This window comes from Phaenicophaeus curvirostris, chromosome 14 (genome assembly GCF_032191515.1).
Source record: "Phaenicophaeus curvirostris isolate KB17595 chromosome 14, BPBGC_Pcur_1.0, whole genome shotgun sequence".
Taxonomy (NCBI): Eukaryota; Metazoa; Chordata; class Aves; order Cuculiformes; family Cuculidae; genus Phaenicophaeus; species Phaenicophaeus curvirostris.
The window spans coordinates 15,351,920-15,369,747 of NC_091405.1; the positions used below are offsets into that span (position 1 = coordinate 15,351,920).

The 17,828-nt window shown below is 39.6% G+C and overlaps 2 protein-coding genes across 4 annotated transcripts in view; one reads left to right on the plus strand and one right to left on the minus strand.

Moving 5' to 3' along the window:
* The window catches only part of RPGRIP1L (RPGRIP1 like), a 53,984-nt gene extending 43,925 nt beyond the window's left edge, over positions 1 to 10,059 (minus strand). The window contains exons 1-6 of one of the 2 annotated variants that reach the window (XM_069868657.1): positions 9,980 to 10,059; positions 9,069 to 9,158; positions 8,147 to 8,291; positions 5,496 to 5,794; positions 3,739 to 3,838; positions 2,721 to 2,864 (exon numbers count right to left, since the gene is read on the minus strand). In XM_069868657.1, coding sequence (XP_069724758.1) covers positions 2,721 to 2,864; positions 3,739 to 3,838; positions 5,496 to 5,794; positions 8,147 to 8,291; positions 9,069 to 9,153 — 773 coding nt within the window. In that variant the 5' untranslated portion in view covers positions 9,154 to 9,158; positions 9,980 to 10,059. Of the gene's footprint in view, positions 1 to 2,720; positions 2,865 to 3,738; positions 3,839 to 5,495; positions 5,795 to 8,146; positions 8,292 to 9,068; positions 9,159 to 9,979 lie in introns of those variants that run through there. The other variant, XM_069868658.1, reaches the window with a different exon arrangement.
* A 2,677-nt stretch (positions 10,060 to 12,736) lies between these two features.
* FTO (FTO alpha-ketoglutarate dependent dioxygenase) overlaps positions 12,737 to 17,828 on the plus strand; it is a 215,262-nt gene continuing 210,170 nt past the window's right edge. For both annotated transcript variants that reach the window (XM_069868659.1, XM_069868663.1), the window contains exon 1: positions 12,737 to 12,842. In XM_069868659.1, the coding sequence (XP_069724760.1) occupies positions 12,804 to 12,842 (39 nt within the window). In that variant the 5' untranslated portion in view covers positions 12,737 to 12,803. The remainder of the gene's footprint in view (positions 12,843 to 17,828) is intronic.

Genomic DNA, 17,828 nt, shown 5'->3' on the forward strand with positions numbered 1-17,828 from the left:
AAATAAAATATGTCTAAGAAATGTCCAGTGCATCTAGGTACATGACAAGGAGCTTGCTGTTGAACAAAATTATTTCAGATTTAGTGGGCAAGGCAAAGTTGAGGAAAATTCTGTTGGGATGATTCATTTTTCTATAAATGAAGTCACAAAACAGTAGACTAGAACTTGGTTGTGTCCACAGTATTCTCCCCCCCAGGTAGTTGAGGTATTCTGCTCCCAGAACATCTGTTCAGATATTCTGATATATCTTAAAATCAGGGGTTATATATTGATTTGATAGAAAAATCTATGCTACCTTTCACTTGCATAGATCATATTATGCTCAAAGAATAACAAAGTAAATTATAAAAGCAAAGCTATACTAAGAGCTCTCATTCAATACTTTACCTATTGCCAAAAAAGCCAAAAATACTGCCACAGGACCTGAAAACATGGAGGTATGCCTGGAGTAGAAGTTAGAAAAAGAACTAATGTTCCTTTTGAAACAGTAACTTGAATTAATGGTCAAACTGATTTAGCTCTAGGGTGCCTTCTGTCACAAGCACAGAAATAAGGAACATGAACCATCCTTCCACTCCAAACCTCATCTCAAAGCTGGATTAGAAAGTCTGAAATTGGAAATGAAGTTAGGAGAAAGTGACTCTGTAAAAAACCTGAAACTTATGTTTAAGGCTAATGTCTGAAGTACACCAAAGAGCCAATCTCACTTCCAGACCTCTTATCGTTTGGATTAAATGCATATAGAGTATGGTCCCAACACTGGGCTGGGGACCAGCTGTGTGGTAATGGGTGGACTGACTGCAAACTAGAGCAGAAGGAAAGATTAAAGAAAGGATCTTGACCTGCACTTTACAAATTCATGCCAGGAAATCCCAGATGGTTATGCTAATAAAATTGAGGGCTAATTAAACCACATCCTTGCATCTTGTCTTGACTTCCAATACTATTTTCTCAACTGTACCAGTGGTTCCCATTCACATTCAGAACAAGAAAAACAAGCATGTGAAAAAACATTACTACCATACTTCTCAGAATCATTTCCCCTCCGTCTGGCAAAATAAACAAAAGGTTTCTAGGCTAATAGTCCTCATTCACAAATGCATCCATGTCCAAGATACATACACAGACTCCCAAACAGAAAAGTAAAGAACAGAACCTCAATGTGAAGTACTTCTCTCATTTTACAACGCAGATGAACTCAGTTCTGTTATGTAGCTCTTTTGTGGTTATACAGAAACTATAGTGAAGATACAAAGACAGCTTTAAAGTATAGCTGGATTTCTTGTGGCTGTAGGACTCAGGATCTCCCTCCCTTACCACTGACAGATCAATGATTATTAACTGTGGCTGCTTCACTGCCTACAGTTACAGTTAAACCTGGAGAGAACAGTACACCTTGAAAAACATGGGGATTAGCAGCTCTCCATAAAGCATTCTAGTGACAAAATTATAGAACTCACACTATTCTGGTTATGCACTAGTGAACATTTTCAAGTTCTTTTGCAGCATCTTCAGCCAAACACAGTAGCTCTTAAATACTCAATGTATCTTTTATCCAGTTTCAAATAAGAAATAAAGGAACTTCAAATGTGAATTCACAGACTGTAAATAAGGTAGGTCTAGTACCACAGATTATATATAAGTAATACGATGGATACACAACTATCTGCACTACTTATAACAGCCTGACTTTATTTAAGGATTTTTAGCTGAATTAGAAGTGTATCTTTACTTTAAAACTTCTTAAAAATTCCACAGAAACATGGTAGCTCATATAAAATTCAGAAGTTATGTTTATTTGCTCACCGCTGTACTTAAATGAAGTGATGCAAAAGAAGTTCCTTGAGGTTTGTTATCAGATTATTTTCAAATTATGAAAACTTGTAAATATTTTCTTCATTCACTGTAGGCAAGACTGAGAATTACTTATCATAACTTCTTTGACCTATTTAAACTATATGAAGGAAATTCTGAATAGTGGAGACTTATGACTTTGTGAATAATTTAATAGCAAACATTATGATCTATTATTTATGTAGCGCCACTGATGCACAAAAGAATGCTCACACATAATAATGGGGGTCCCTCTCTTGAAAGGCAGTTAAAGAACTGACCACGTTTTTCTCATTCAACTAGAACTTTCATTGAAATTGAAAAAGTAAGGAATGCAGGATCACGCTGTGTTACATCCCTAATACAACGAAAAGTAACAGGCTGAAACTGGAACACTCAGAACAGGGAAAATTTATGCAAAGTTATGTAATTCTGCATATTTTTTTGCAAAAGTGAAAGAAGAGAATGAAGAGAGATTAAACAATTGGAGGCTTTAGTATAAAACACATTCTGCAAATATGTTTGTCTGGCTTTGTTTTACTGCACAGGTATACCTCATTCCTTCAAAAACTGCTACTATACTTACAGTACCAGTATTTTTTCACTATTTCTACATTCCAAACTATCAGTGAGTGTTAATGAACATAAAATCATCCACTCTGTTTATTTGTGAAAAAACATGAAAACTTATTATTAAAATGATCCCCTTACTTAGAATTCTCCATGGATATTTTGTAAAACACTTTGACTTAGTTTCACCAGAGGAAAAAAAGATTAATAAAACACATAGTTCTTAACAGGCCAAGTAATTTTCACAACTGCATATAAATATTATGACATAGCTCTTTGAATGCTTCCATCATGGAGATTTCTATTTTTCATAATACCTTTGGCTTGTTGTTTCTTGCTCTTTCAGCCTTAGGACAGATTCTTCAATTTCCTTTCCTCTCCTTCTTACTTGGCTCTCAAGTATCTCTCTGTCACGTTCTAGTTTCTCAATGCGCTCCCTTTGGGACTCAGTCACTATCTCCCTGCAAGCACAAGCATCTTAAGTTCCAAAACCAGGTATGTGTTCAATAAAAAAAAAAGGAATGAATAAATGAATACTCAGGAAAGCAAAAATTTTAAGAGTGTTCAGCAAAATTTGTTTTTCTTAAGGACATGCATCACAATGGAGGTTTAATAATTTAACTTAGCACATGCAAGATGTGAATAGCATAACAAACAGATAAACAGTTCAAACATTATCAAACACAACACAAACAACATAACACTCTTAAAATAAATGTTTATGTGAACTGAATAATGTTTAGCAGAACTTAGCTGAAAACATTGTTAATGGTTTCTTAAACTCTACATTAAACGTACCCTCCTCCCAGTCCATTAGTACCAAGTGTTTTCTGAAAAGGAAAACATCATTACTAGCTATCAGAAGAATATGAGATCTTCAATGGATGGAGCAGCAAGAGCAGTTTTTAAGCTTTTACTCCAAGTTAGATCACTTTACACAAAAAAAATCAGATTATGTGTATTTAACAGTGGACTTTATCCGGTAAACGCTGGTAACAATTTTGCAGCTGAGATTCTTTTTGCTTTTACCAGTTTTGTCCAGTCGTGAGCTAGGCAGCGTTGTGTCCAAGCAGAAAGAGAGGCTCACCATTGAAGATCAATTTAAACTCCACCCAAATATTCAAGCATCTACATATTGCATTCTAAATTGCTAATCCTGTTTTCCTTATCATAAGACACTTCTGCATTGTTACCAGTGTTGCTGTTGTCAGATCTAACAACTTCACTTTACTTCCTGAAATAAAAACTTCTGAAAAACATGATTTTCTTTCCTTCAAGACGACCACCAGTTTTAACAATTCTAATGACAAAAATTAAGAAATAAGAAAATCATACAAATTTCTTATTTCAGCCCTTGCATCCTCAAGCAGACTCTGTCCATAACCTGGAGACACAACGTTAAGTGATGCCATTTCTAAATCCAGAACTCTCATTCCTGGAAACAAAGAAAAGAAACTTTTGTCATGCTGAATGAAAAAGCATTTAAAACCACAACAATATCTCTGTAGTACAATCCCATGCAGATGCTATAAAAAGTGGATTTTACATCACATTAACGTGGAACGAGATAAACAGATTACCTATAACATACCTGCTGTAAAGTTTGAACTATGGGCAATACAGCTTGCATTACATTCTATGCTAACGAGTACTATAAAAAAAACATTCTCTGTGTCCAAGTATTGGTTACTAGATTTTTAATAGGCTTCACCTTAGGTAAGTGTGTTAAAGAAACTGCGTAGTCACAGCACTAAAACTAACAGAACCCCTTTAGTTTGGACAGGGTCGTAGAACTGAGACAGGCACACTAGAACTTTGTGAAATTTCTAAACGTTATTATCTGAGCTGGATGTTCTGTGAACAACTTTTTTGTTTCTTATGTCCTGTTCTGCACAGGACATCTTTGATCTGGATCTGTTCTTATTCCAAGAGAAGTACACAGATTATGCCATATCAACACTCGGTATTTAATTCTCAAATCAAGTTGCTTTTTTCTCTCCGCTGGCACTAGGTCCGAAAAAATTTATTCTTTTTCTACTCTATTTTTTCATTTTTAAAATCAACAAAGAAGAACGTGATTTGGGGAACAGACCTTCCTAATTTATAACAGAAAGTGTTAAAATGTAGGTGTATTTAAAATGTCAAAATTTGCACTATATTCACATCAAAGAAGCAAAGTGGTAGAGTCAAGAGCTTTTTATTGCCCATCTAAAAACATGAGAACTGCATCTGTTTTCATATACCCGAACACTCAATGTAACCAAAATAAAGGCTGGTGGGAGGGTGACACGCAGAAAAAACCCACAAATAACCGGCCATCAGTCTGATCTGTGGCTTGCAGAAGTTTAGGAGATAATTCTGCTGACTCGGTTTTGAATCAGGGCCAACATAGCTGCCTTTTTTTTTTTTGTTAAACACATTATTTGTACAGCGTATAAGTTAACTGAGTACAACTACTTCTACAAACGCTCATATGGCAATATAAAGATTTTAAGTTGTAACTGCCAAACGTAGCTACCATAACTAAAGGACTGAGAGCGAGACTGCCTTAAGCAGCAAGTTTTGACAGGAAAAAGCATCATTAAAGATGGCTGCATTGTGGTATTTGCTTTCAGAAGTCCACACGTGTAACAGATTCTTTAAGTCCGCAGTGTTGTGCACACATGTAGCAAGACATTAGAACAAACCTTGCAATTAAAGGAAAAATGTGCAACCTACAGATGTAAAACTTTGTTATAACATGATAACATTGAACTTCTTCATATACTTCTTTTATAAGCCCCATAAAGAAGTTAAACTAAGAACATCCCGTGATTTTTACTCTTAGAAAAAATGCTTGATAACTACTTTATTTTCAAATCTGTACTTTTATTTTACCCCTCTTGTTGTGGATTCTCAAAATACGGAATTCAAAGGGAAACAAGTTATCATTACCTCTATAAATAAATACAAGAAAAAAGAGGAAGAACAGTGTTTTGGCTTGGAGGTACTATTGCCCACTGACGAAGAGAAAAGAGCAGATACTTGCTACAGTGAAGCAATAATTAGTGGTACCTGTATAAATGCCTATTTTCAATAAAAGTGAATTATACCTTTCTTTGCGTGTTCTGGAACACCAGCAGCCTCACTCACTTTTTTCAGACCAGTGTTAATACGAGACTGAACATAGCTGTACGGACAAGGCCTATGGCCTTGAATCTGGAGCTGCTGTTTAGTTGTGATGAGTTTGCTGCGGAGGCTCTCGTTTTGTTTCTCAAGCTCATGAACTCTCTCTTGTAAATGCTCAATCATTTCCTCCAGCTCCACAGCCCGACCCAGCCGCTTGGGGCCGCCACCAACCTGTTCAGACTTTTTTTTAGCATTAACAAGCTGTATTAACTTGGTGGTCATTCTGGGGAAAATAATAAAAAAAAGATGAAAAAGAATGTGAAAAGTCAGCATAAAAAGCATTCTGTTGAAAGGAACATAATCACTGTGAAGACTTCAGCATAGAACCTGAATAATAAATTTCAGGTTTTGATATAACTATTACTGCCTGTGAAGAACCCTTTGAAGATAATTGAAACCACTGTGCAGCAATCTGCTTTATAGCACTGACAAATAACAGTTTCCTAAGGCTTATCATTTAAGGTTAGTAAAGGGAGGACACATATTTACTCCATATGCTGCTTAAATGTAATTTTTAACGCATGACCTTATATAGGAACCTCTGCATGCTGTTAAGTAAAGTTACAGAATTGGGATGTGGTGAGGCAAACTATAAAGGCTACAATTCCACAAAACATTCAACTACTGAAAGAATGCTAATAACATGCAACATTCCTATGACATATCATCACTTTTAGGATTTTAGGATATAAGTATATATTTTGGTTCTAAAGTGGCTAAAATATATCGGTGGAGATATTTAAGAAGGTACTCGGGGAAAAAGAGACTTAATAGTTCTCATTTCCATACTCCATTTTATACTTGCTAAATATTAACAACGTGCTTCAGAGAAGGAACTGTTAGCTGAATAATATAATTAGATACAGAGGGTATGTTTTTCATCTGTCCTTAAAAGGATACAAATTTTGCTTTTGGCATTTTAAGAGTTGTACCTTTGATTTCCTTTAGTTTTGATAAACATTGGTAAGCTAGAACAAAAGGCAGAGAGGGCACATGGAGGTGACGTAATATACAAGAACAGAAAACACACCCAGCAGTGAATGGAAAAAACTTGGCATATAAAGAAAGAAAAGGTGGCTTTGATGAGAGAGACAAGTTCAAGACTTCACAAAATTGGTCGCACATCTTCAAAACCTGTATCTAGTTTACAGTGAATCTATTTTTGCAGGCCCAGAAAGAAAACTGAAAATAAGGACACACTTCATTTGTTTAAAGGGGCTTGTTTGGTTTTTGCAAACTTGTGGACAGAAGCTTCTACTTAAAAGAACAAAAGCGAAACAACAACAAAAAAAACCCATAATAACTTTAGGATGTCACAGAATGTTATTTGCCTGTAAGCAGGTTTTTTAATAATTTGTTTTTTTTCAATGTAGTTGCAAATTCATTCCAAACTTTTCGTTCTAAGGCTATTAGCATGTAGGATGCTGGGAAAGAAATTTAGCTTGAAGGGTTAAGATTTTTCACTGACAATCTAGACAAACACTGTATTTAATATTTTCAGTGCCTTAAAATACTAATTCAGGTATCCCAGCATGGACATTCTGTGTAATTTTACACCTAAGTGAATGATGACTGCATTTGAGGAGTCATCCATGCTTCGTAACCTGGAAAATGCCATTTGGAATAAGTAAACAATTAGTTTGTTCCACTAGCTTGTATTTGACAGCAGTAGCCTGACAGAAAAGATGGAAGTTATGTCATGCTGGAAGTTATGTCAATTTGATCCTGACTCACTGAATACTCAATCAAAAGGAAAGAATGTTCTGGACTTCAGGACAGTATTAAACAGTCCCATCTACAGAGACAGTATTTTCAGATGCCCTTTCATGAACTGGTTAGCTGCTGACCAGAAGCTAGAGATTTTATTAACTTAAGTACAACACAATGCGAACACAGTGCTTTTGAATTAATTAGCCTGGCTGGAATACAGTAACGCCATGAACAGTTCTGCTGACTCAAGACTGGGTTGCCAGCACAGTACTAAGTTTAAAAATAAGCCAAAAGTTGCTGTCGTACGTTTGGGTGCACTGGGTACTCTGCTCCCCATGCTACTTGGGACTTATTCAATGAAGTTATCTGTTACCCTGGATAAAGTAGAGCCAATCATAATTATAAAGATACCTTAGACTTAACTAGATTATAAAAGACTAGATGCCAGACAACTTCTTGGAAGACGGAGGAGGATAAAAAAAAAGAGGCAGAATCTCTCTCTACAGGCCATTTTGATTCTAGGACAAAAGTTCTGATCAATAACCAGGCTTCTAAGGCCTCTTCTTCAGTTCCCAGAATACCTGTTACAGTTGTATTCAGCACAGCTATAAACCCAAGGTACCAACTCTGCAGTGGTGGATGGCAGTTACCTCTCTACACGGAGACCTAACACCATCCACTCCAAAAAATATCCCACATACCACAGACAACCAGAAATCAATACAGAACCAACATCCATAAGTGACTTCTGCTACTACATTAAAAAGTGCTCTGAGAGAAATCAGCATGATTTTTCACTTGCTGATAAGGTCTTAAAGGGCAAAAATGCTGCTGTAAGCTAAAATGAAATCATTAAAACCTATACCTTTTAATTTTGTCCTCTTGCTTATTTGCATGCTGTTTGAGTAACTTGTTCTCATCCCGTAAACGAAGAAATCTGTCTTCAAGTTCCTCTCGACCAATTCGTGAGACAGCTTGTCGAGCTTTTACGTTCTGTGTAGTTGATGATTCTAATCAAATAAGACAACTTTAAATTACCTTCAATACATTAAACAACATGTAATCCAAAGTCTAACTCATTTTAAAATACTGGGAAAAAAGTGAAACTTTTCAAGTAATTAGAATTTTTACGGTTCTATGAGTCTGTTAATTGATTTCTTCATATTTGTTGGCATATTAATCACTTCCTTTTTCCCCTCTCTTACAGATAAAAAAAGTAATACAAATGATACACCAAACTGGCTACCTATTACATAATACAAAGGAAATAGTTCAGCAAGTAACAAGGTACCATCAAACTTATTATTTAAATACCATTACCACAGAGATGCTCTCTAATTTGTTGCAAAGTTCACATACTCTCTTGCAGCTTGAAAAGATTAACTCGTAATTCTGTAAATGTACTCAGATGCAGGACTAGGCCCAGTAGTTCCATTCTTATGGCAGCTCAGTAACATCTCAGAACTGCATAGCCTTTTGGTTCCCATTTGGTTAAATAGGTCTGGCCTTGTCCTCAGTTCAGCAGAAAAACCCTCTTTTCTTCTGGAAAGATGAGCCTTGTAGCTCAATGAGATTTCCAGTTCTTGGCATCTCAAAGCAACTCTCCTCTTATCACAAGCAACATAAACATGGAATAGTTCTTAGTGTCTTTCAGAATTTATTCCAGATTTTTAACGGTATTTGAACTTAAATTTTGTAAGTGGGAATGTCAGAAACATTTTTAGAAAGAAAATGAAGAAGGCACTGATCAAAGTCTGTAACTGTAATACATAGCAGCTGGTACAAACCTTGTAACCCTCCAATCCCAGCTAAAGTCAGACCCACGTCTCTCAAAGGTACGTCCCCCCCAGTTTCATGAGCTGGAACAGACATCTTATCTACGGATAACAAAATTCAAATTAAATTCTCCATCTGTAACTTAAACTGTGAGACTAGAATCAACAACAATACATCATATGAAATGAAGAAAAAGTCATGACAGATTCACTGAAATGACAGACTCGTACATTACTGTAAATGTTTCCATCTCAACTGCATCACTCAGAGGACAAGCTAAACTTTCAAGTTCAGCATTATGCCAGTTTCAATCCATGCACAAAACACAGCTTCTTTACTATGCAGTAGCTCAAATTTTACTTAATGTATGTAGAATTAGCTTATTTTAAGTTCTAGTCCTGTTGCTTTCAGCAATCTTTGGACTAAGACCATATTTATAAGTGCCTGTGGGTGGAGGACCTGTGGAAGGTTTTTTGTTTGTTTTTTTTTAATTGTTCGTTCATTTTTTAAGACAGGTCAAAGCTTAAGGCATCAACTGGTAGATGAGTAATTCCATCTTCCACATTTTGAATAGGACTGAAACAGAGGTGCTGGGGGTTATGGAGTTATTTCAGCATTGCCTACAATTCTCTTAGTCTTCTTTCAATCACTGTCATAAGAGAAATTACTTTTTAAGATAGAGACTCTCCTATGAATGATTCTCATAAATCGGAACATGTTTCTTTCTTGAGGCAACAGAAAGCTTAGCTACATGACAAAGTGAGATTAGGAAAGTATTAATATGAGAAAGTGGTAAATTTGTTTCAGTGTAATGTCTTGGGTTTAGGGTTGGACTCCATGATCTTAAAGGTCTTTTCCATCCTCAATGATTTTGTCACTCTGTAATACAGTATCACATATGAACATAACTGTTAATGACTACTGTTTCTTTCTTCTCTTCTAGTGCGGAAAATTACACATTGGTCATAGAGTCAGTAAGGCTGAAATAGCATGAAGAGAGATACATTAAGTGCTTTGCACAGTCTACCCCCCCACTGTTGTTACACCGTTCAGGTGATATAAATCCTTAATGAATCAAACACCATCTAGGAACGTATTAAAAAATTAACAGTAATATAACTAAAGACACATATCAGAGGACAAAAGTGACACAGTATAACACAAAGACATCCCGTGAAGTAGCTTTTAATTCTATCATAACACCAAAACTGCTGCTAAAGATATGCCTTTCTTCTACCAGTTGTCTTCTACCAAAAATAAGTTTCCTTATGGCTTTGTCCAAACATATGAAAAGGATTAATAGGAGTTCAGTTTCCAACAAGTCATTCTTGCTTTCACTCTTTTCAACTTTTTATAATTCAAGTTTATCCTAAAGTATTATTTCCTGCTTTCACTGTTCATAACAACCTGAACATGTGTGTTCTTTCATGTGGAACAAATGTTTTCTTGTCATGACTCAAAAGCCCTCAACTGATCTACACCTGCACATGCGCAATAAGATTGCGCTTTCAATGCTGTCAAAGAACCAGAGGATAATACTTCATGATGCTGAGGTCCACGACACGCAGCCCATTGTAACCAATAGCACAATTCTCATGACAGACACATATTGACTGGAATACAGCTCCTCAGTGTTCTCAGCTCTTTTTCTGATGCATGCAAATGCCTCAAAACTTTTTTTGTAATTTATTAAATTAGTGCTACCTGCAGTCATTGACCTCACTCAGCTCTAGGTTCATTACTGCAGTTATTATTACATGTCACTGTAAGGAGTCCAGAGAAGAGCAATGAAGCTGGTGAAGGGGCTGGAGAACAAGTCTTACAAGGAGCGGCTGAGGGAACTGGGGTTGTTTAGTCCCCTTATATAACTCTCAGAAGCACACTGTTCTCCCAAAATCGTTCAAATGCAGCAAAACTGAGGAGGGATCATTTAAATTACCAAAACTTCTCAGCCAGTGGGGCTAGAAGAGACTGTTTTCTAGTGAAATCTTCAAAATTGTGACACTTAAATAACTGCTTCAACATGGATTTAGAATTTCATCAGTGCTGGCGACAGCCAAGACTATGCTTTTCTTAAAAAAATCCTACTTCACTTCTCTGGTACAGGGAAGAAGGAAAAAAAAAAAACGGAAAAAGGGATGAGAGACAGATCACCCACCTGTCTCAGTCTATCACAAATTATTTCCAGTCAACATTCTTCCTCCACTGATTTCTTAAAAATAAATGTTTGGACTTTTCTGGGTTTGTAATCTAAAATAATCTCATATATTACTCAGTAGGAGTATAGACACGCATCATAGAATTACAAAACCATTTAGTTTGCAAAAGACCTTTACGATCATTGAGTCCAACGGCAAACCTAATGCCGCCCACTCCACCACTAACCACATCCCTAAGCACCACATCTACAGGTGTGTTAAAGACCTCGACCACTTCCCTGGGCAGCCTGTTGCAATGACAGCAACCCTTTCAGTGAAGATTTTTCCCCTAATATCCAATCTAAACCTTCCCTAGTGCAACTTGAGACCATTTCCTCGTCTTATCACTTGTTACTTGGGAAAAGAGAACTTCCTCCTCACTATAACCTCCTTTCACAGAGTGTGATGAGGTCTCTCCTGAGCCTCCTTTTCTTCAGATTAAGCACCCCTGCTTCCCTCAGCCACGCCTCACAACATTTGTGCTACAACCCCTTCCCCTGCTTCGCTGACTTTCTCAGGATGTGATCCAGCCTCTCAATGTCTTTCTTGTACTGAGGGGCCCAAAACCGAACACAGGATTCGAGATGCAGCCTCAACAGTCACACGGTAAACCTAGCACTGCCAAGTCCACCGCTAAACCATGTCCCTAAGTGAATATCATAAAACCGCATCTCGTCTTCAAGTTTTTCCACAAGTGCTTTCCAAATTCTTCTTCAGCTCCATCAGTTCTGACACTAACTTACACGAGGGGAGGGGCAGGGCCGCGGGTGCCTCAGGCAGGGCCGCCTGCGCTCCCCGGGACAGAACACAACCCCGCGGGAGCGCAGCTGCCTCTCGGCATCAATCGCGGAGGCCACAACTGAGCAGGGCTACTTTAAGAAACACGGGGAGGCACCCTGCCTTTTCCTGGGGCAATGAACTGGGAGGAAAGGAGCCTCACGACTCTTAAGAAGCCGCTCCAGGGCACAGCCCCAGGCCGGGCCCCGCCAGCCCCGCTGCGGCAGCCCCGAGGCGCTCCGCACCGCTGTCCTCCCGCACCCTGCCCCTCCTCCGTACTCACAGCTCCCTGCCAGCCCTAGGTTTGCTCCCAGCGCCCGGTTAGCAACTGCCTCGGTTGCTACCCAAGCCCTTCCACTTCCGAGGCCGCGGGCCCTGCCGGGAGCTGCAGTCCGAACGGGGCCGAGCGCCGCTTCCGCCCCACGGGCGGGCCGGGGCTGGGGAGGGTAGCGCACAGCCTGCTTCCGCTTCCGCACCGCCGTGCGCGCTGGGAGTTGTAGTCCAAGCCCAGGTCGAGCCCCGCCTCCGCCCCGCACACGGGACTACACCTGGTTCTCACTGCTGGCTACCGCGCCGCGATGCACGACGGGAGTTGTAGTCCGAGCCTGGGCTGAGCGTCCCCTCCGCCCCGGGCGCGGGACTACATCTGGTTCTCACCGCCTATTTCCGCCGCGGTGCGCGTCGGGAGTTGTAGTCTCGCGGGCGGCGGCGCGTTGGGCTGGAGCCGGCGGGAGCCGCGTGTTGTTTCGCGGGGCTGGGCGAGGTGACAGCATGAAGAGGAGAGCCGGGGAGCGAGAGAAAGACTTCAAGGTACCTCCTCTTTGCTTCCCGCTTCTCTTCAGTCCGGAGCAGCGTGCCTATGGCGAGTCCTCTTCCACCGCGGCTTGCGAGGCTGCGAGGGGCAGAGCGAGCAGCGACCCCGCCGCGCTCCGGCAGCTCCAGGACCGGAGCGGGAGCCCCGTGCGAGGCGGCTCGGGGCCGGCTGGGGAGCTGCTGGGCAGTGGGGCAGCCCCAGCCCGCGGGGGGCAGGCGGGGTTCGAACCCGCGGCTGCAGCTGCTGGGGGAGCCCGAGCTTCCCGTCCCCTGGGAAGCGGGAGGAGCCTCGTGCGGCTCCCACGGCGGCGGAAAAGAAAAGTTTTCTTACTACCTGCGCTGCGAGATCCTAATTTGAAAAGGAGGCTCTGCAGTGTTATGCTAGAAGTACCCAGCGGCGTGGTTTTGTGGCGTGTTCTGGGTGAGATGATGCGCTTCTGTCCCCAGAGCGCTCCTCCTTCAGCCGGTTTAACCTAAATAAACATTTCTGTGAGGTTTTCCCTTGATGGCTGTTGTGGTGCCGCCTGCGACATGTTTACGTTTGAGGTGTGTTTACACCGCTTGCGTAAGCAAACCTGGTGGGGGGGGAAGTTTTGCTGCTGCAGGTGCTTTGGAAGGGTTTGTTTCTACTATTCTTCAGTCTTATGAGGAGCGGCTGAGAGAGCTGGGGGTGTTTAGCCTGGAGAAGAGGAGGCTGAGGGGAGACCTCATTGATCTCTACAACTACCTGAGAGGAGGTTGTGGAGAGGAGGGTGCTGGGCTCTTCTCCCAAGTGACAGGGGACAGGACGAGAGGGAATGGCCTCAAGCTCCACCAGGGGAGGTTTAGGCTGGACATTAGGAAAATATTTTTCACAGAAAGGGTCATTGGGCACTGGAACAGGCTGCCCAGGGAGGGGGTTGAGTCTCCTTCCCTGGAGGTGTTTAAGGCACGGGTGGACGAGGCGCTGAGGGACATGGTTTAGTGTTTGATAGGAATGGTTGGACTCGATGATCTTGGGGGTCTCTTCCAACCTGGTTATTCTGTGATTCTATGATTACATTTGAGATGTGTTTACACTGCTTGCGTAAGCAAACCGTGGTGGGGAAAGTTTTGCTGCTGCAGGTGCTTTGGAAGGGTTTGTTTCTGCTACTCTTCATAATATTTGGCTGCAGTTCTCTGTAGTTGTGTTTCTGCTGGGTTTGGTTACAAAACACTAGTGCGGAGAAGCTGTAATTGACATGGTTGAAAGCGTGATGCTGATGGTAGTGATGTTAATGAAAAGGAGTCTAATTCCACTGCAGACTTTGTAAAAATCTTTCCAAGATGGTAATGTGGTACACCTGTCTTTGCAGACAGAACGTACTGGGTTTGGGATTGATGTTAATTTGCTAATTACCATTAAAAGTGATTTCATTACAGGGGTGGGGAGAAGGTCTGACCTAAGTTTGCAACTAAACAATTCAACAGATAAAAGCCTTTAAAGCTTATTCACAGTAGTAAGACTCATAATAACTCTTGAAGGCCAACATGGTAAGTGTGTAATTAGTTTCTCTGCTACCCTTCGTTGCTGAAAGACAGTAACTTCGGTGTTTTGTTTATGTTCTGCTCTTTCTATATATGTGAAAACACCTGCACGTGTAAGTTGTCCCATCCAATCAGATATACTTACCTTGCAGAAAAAAATCCAATACATACCTTTTTTTTTTTTTAGCCTGTACATTTATGCTCTCCATCGAGGGGGTTTTATCTTTGCAATAACTCTCAAAGACACTTAGGAATCATTTGCATTAGGAGAATAATTGCTGTTGCTAAGATAATCATCCAAGGCTGTGTGTGAGGGATTAAGAGGATGGATTGTGAAGTACATTGGCAAAAGTTGCAGGAGGACAAGGTGGTTGAAGAGGTATCGGAGAAGCAATATGTAAGAAATAATCAAGGAAACTGGAGTGCAAGTGTACTGCTTAGACACACCTAGGTGTTGTAAGTACACAAACAAGGATGAAAATTAAGAGATCCTTGTAGAGCATTTTAAGGTGTGAATACTTACAAGGTGCCTTTGGGGGGGAACGTGGTAAGGTGGGTACTGCCTGGGAGAAGCTTTAAGGACATTCAAAGTGAAACAAAACCAGCCTGTAAAGTCCTGAGGTTTAACCTGCGTTCGCTTATGTAGCTCACCTAAGAAATGCTGAAGGCAAAGGAAGTTTACTGTAGTAGTTCTGCCAAGACTTCCATTTAGGTCCTGATCAAAATGTTTCATTGCAACCCAAATATTAGTGAGGTTAACCCAACCTCTTTTGGCGAGTAAGATTTATGAGGCCTACTAATGAGAGGGAAGTGGTTGGATAGAGAAATTGGCTTGGATCATGTATCTCCTGGCAGTGTCTCTGGTCTAGAGAACTAAATCCTGAATAGAAGTTGTTGGTTTGCTCTGTTTGTGTACAGTTAAATGCTGTCTATAAGAAGCCTAGTGATTGGCTTTTGCTTTCTAAGTATGCAGAATGTGTCCTATATGTGACAAGCTGTTCTTTCTCTCTCAAATTTTCATGTGTATGGCAAGTTTTGATTTATGCTGTTACAGAAGAAAATTTCTGTTCCAAGTACGTGTGGTAGAAATTCTTTAGAGTGCACTGCTGTCACACAGCAATTTCTACTTTGCAGATTACTCAATTGGATTGAGTAATATAGAGCGAGTAGCAGAAATGAAATTTTTTATGCTAGTATTTGCTGTTCCAAGCCCAAGAGGAGGAGGACACAAATGAGTTCCTGGCAGAAGGTTCTGGAAAAATGTTGGGAAGCAATAGCCAGAAGTTAATTACTCAGCACTCTCAAACTCAGGTTGGGGATGCTGGTGTCCTGTGGAATACTTCTTTGAGTCTTAAGTGGACAGGGTTCATTCTTCATGTCTAAAACATTCCTGGAGATGCTGTATGCTGGTCCTCCCTATAGCAAAAACTACTTCTATGCGTAACACAGAACTGTTGTGTAGATGTTCTTCATTAGCTGGAAAGGCATTTCAATGAAACAGTCGAGGGGGGGCTTTTCATTTGTTTGTGTATGTTTGTTTTAACTTAGAATTCAAATTTAATTAGTGCCGTTCATAGTAATTTTGATTCTTTATTCTTTACACCGTTGGTCAGAGTCTGGTCAGCTTTCTTTTGCTGGATGAAGAAAGGTACCACAGAAAGTAAATCCAGGTATGGTTTTACTTTCAGGTAGAAAGGTAGAAGCCAGAATTCTGGTATAAGCCTTGCAAAGATGGGTAAACTGTTATTTAATGGCGTACTTTAAACTACTTTCTCCTTTTAAACTTGGGAAGAGTTATTTTGCTTTTAGAATGTTTATTATCTTTGTTAATATTCATGGGTTAGTTAAAAGTTCATCTTCAATGTACTACTGTTTGCAAGAATGACTTAGATTTTTTTTTTTTCTAAGTGTCAGTGTGGCAGATGTCAGTTTCTGGTAACTACCTTCATATGCTTCCTTGTGCCACTCTTTGCATCTTAAGATTCTGTGTCATTGCCATGTGAAAGATAAGATGCTCAGCTAGTCTGGATAATTATTTTCTTTTACTTTTGAAAGGAATACGTTGATAGGTTTTTGAAACCAGTTCACAATTACCTTATGTAGCTCTTTATGCTAATTCCCATTGCTGTGTAACCAGGACTGTCTACAGAGAATGTATTCCGCAGACATTACTGTTATGTTTGTACAGCTCCTGGCACAGCTGGGACCCCAATACAATAAAGTTTTTGCTACACAAATAATAAATTCATCAATATGCACATATCTGAATATTCACAAGGGCTTCTACCAAGATATTAATGTGCAATTTCACATTTGTGAGACGTGTTAGACAAAGTGGCAAAGAAATTTAAAGCTTTATATAGCACAAAGCTTTGCAGTATTTTATGTACAAGGAGCAAAAGGGAATATACAGTTTTCTGGCTGAGGTTTCAATGAAAAATCTTATTTCCAGCATCATCCTGATTTTCGCTGGCTAGAAAATCATATATATTTATGAGATAAAATAGATTGCTTTGTGATATAAATATTCAAGAAAAACTAGGCAAGTATTCTTGGAACACCTAAGACCAAGGGAATTATTTTAGAATTAATGCTGAAAAATGTCACCCATACCATGCAATGAAGTATATAAACTTTAACATTGACTTGTCATTGTTTGTTCAAATATTATGATAACTTCTTGTTTCATTTTACTGTTCTGCCTCTTAAGATATAAAACCATATGAAATTTTCTAGCACATTAAATAGGTTCTTTTAGAAGCTGTATATAGGAAAATTGAAGTTAATGAAACAGCTTAGATGCAGTTAAGTAAGCTGCTTGTCATGTCATATTTCTGCGTAGGTAAATGGTGTGCAGGTTTTAGCAGAATCAGCAGCCAATATGCCAGTAGCAATTTTTGTGGTAATCGCATTATTGGCCCTTCCCATTATTAATGAGACAATAATTAAGAAATATTGTTGATGGTCACATAACACATGATTTGTATATTGGAAATGGTCAGGTAGAAGCCTTGCATATGCAGAATAAAATACAAGAAAGAAAGAGTGGCAAATGTTCCTTGCTTTTAAATTCATCACATTCCTGCTGCTTAAATTGCCTCAGCTGCTAATGCTGGAACCATTACAGTAATGGACTTGGCAAATGAAGGAGAACCAAGACATACACACTGTATTACTGGAGGGGTAATTTTCTCTTCATCTGTAATACCAGCAGTGCCTAGTATTGATCAGACCATCAAGATACTAATCCTCTGTAAAATTACTTGTTATAACTGAAAATGTGTTAATCCAAATCTGTCTGTGTCCTGACTTCTACTTACTATTGAATACAGACTATTAGATGGTTTATTTTTTGTGATTTAAAGCCTTTATATTGATAATAGTAGGAGCTTCCTTGCAAGAGCGCGTGCTTAATCTTAGCTATGGCCCAGGGTTGTCTTTTTGTTTTAACTAGAACATCACCCACTTAATTAAGAA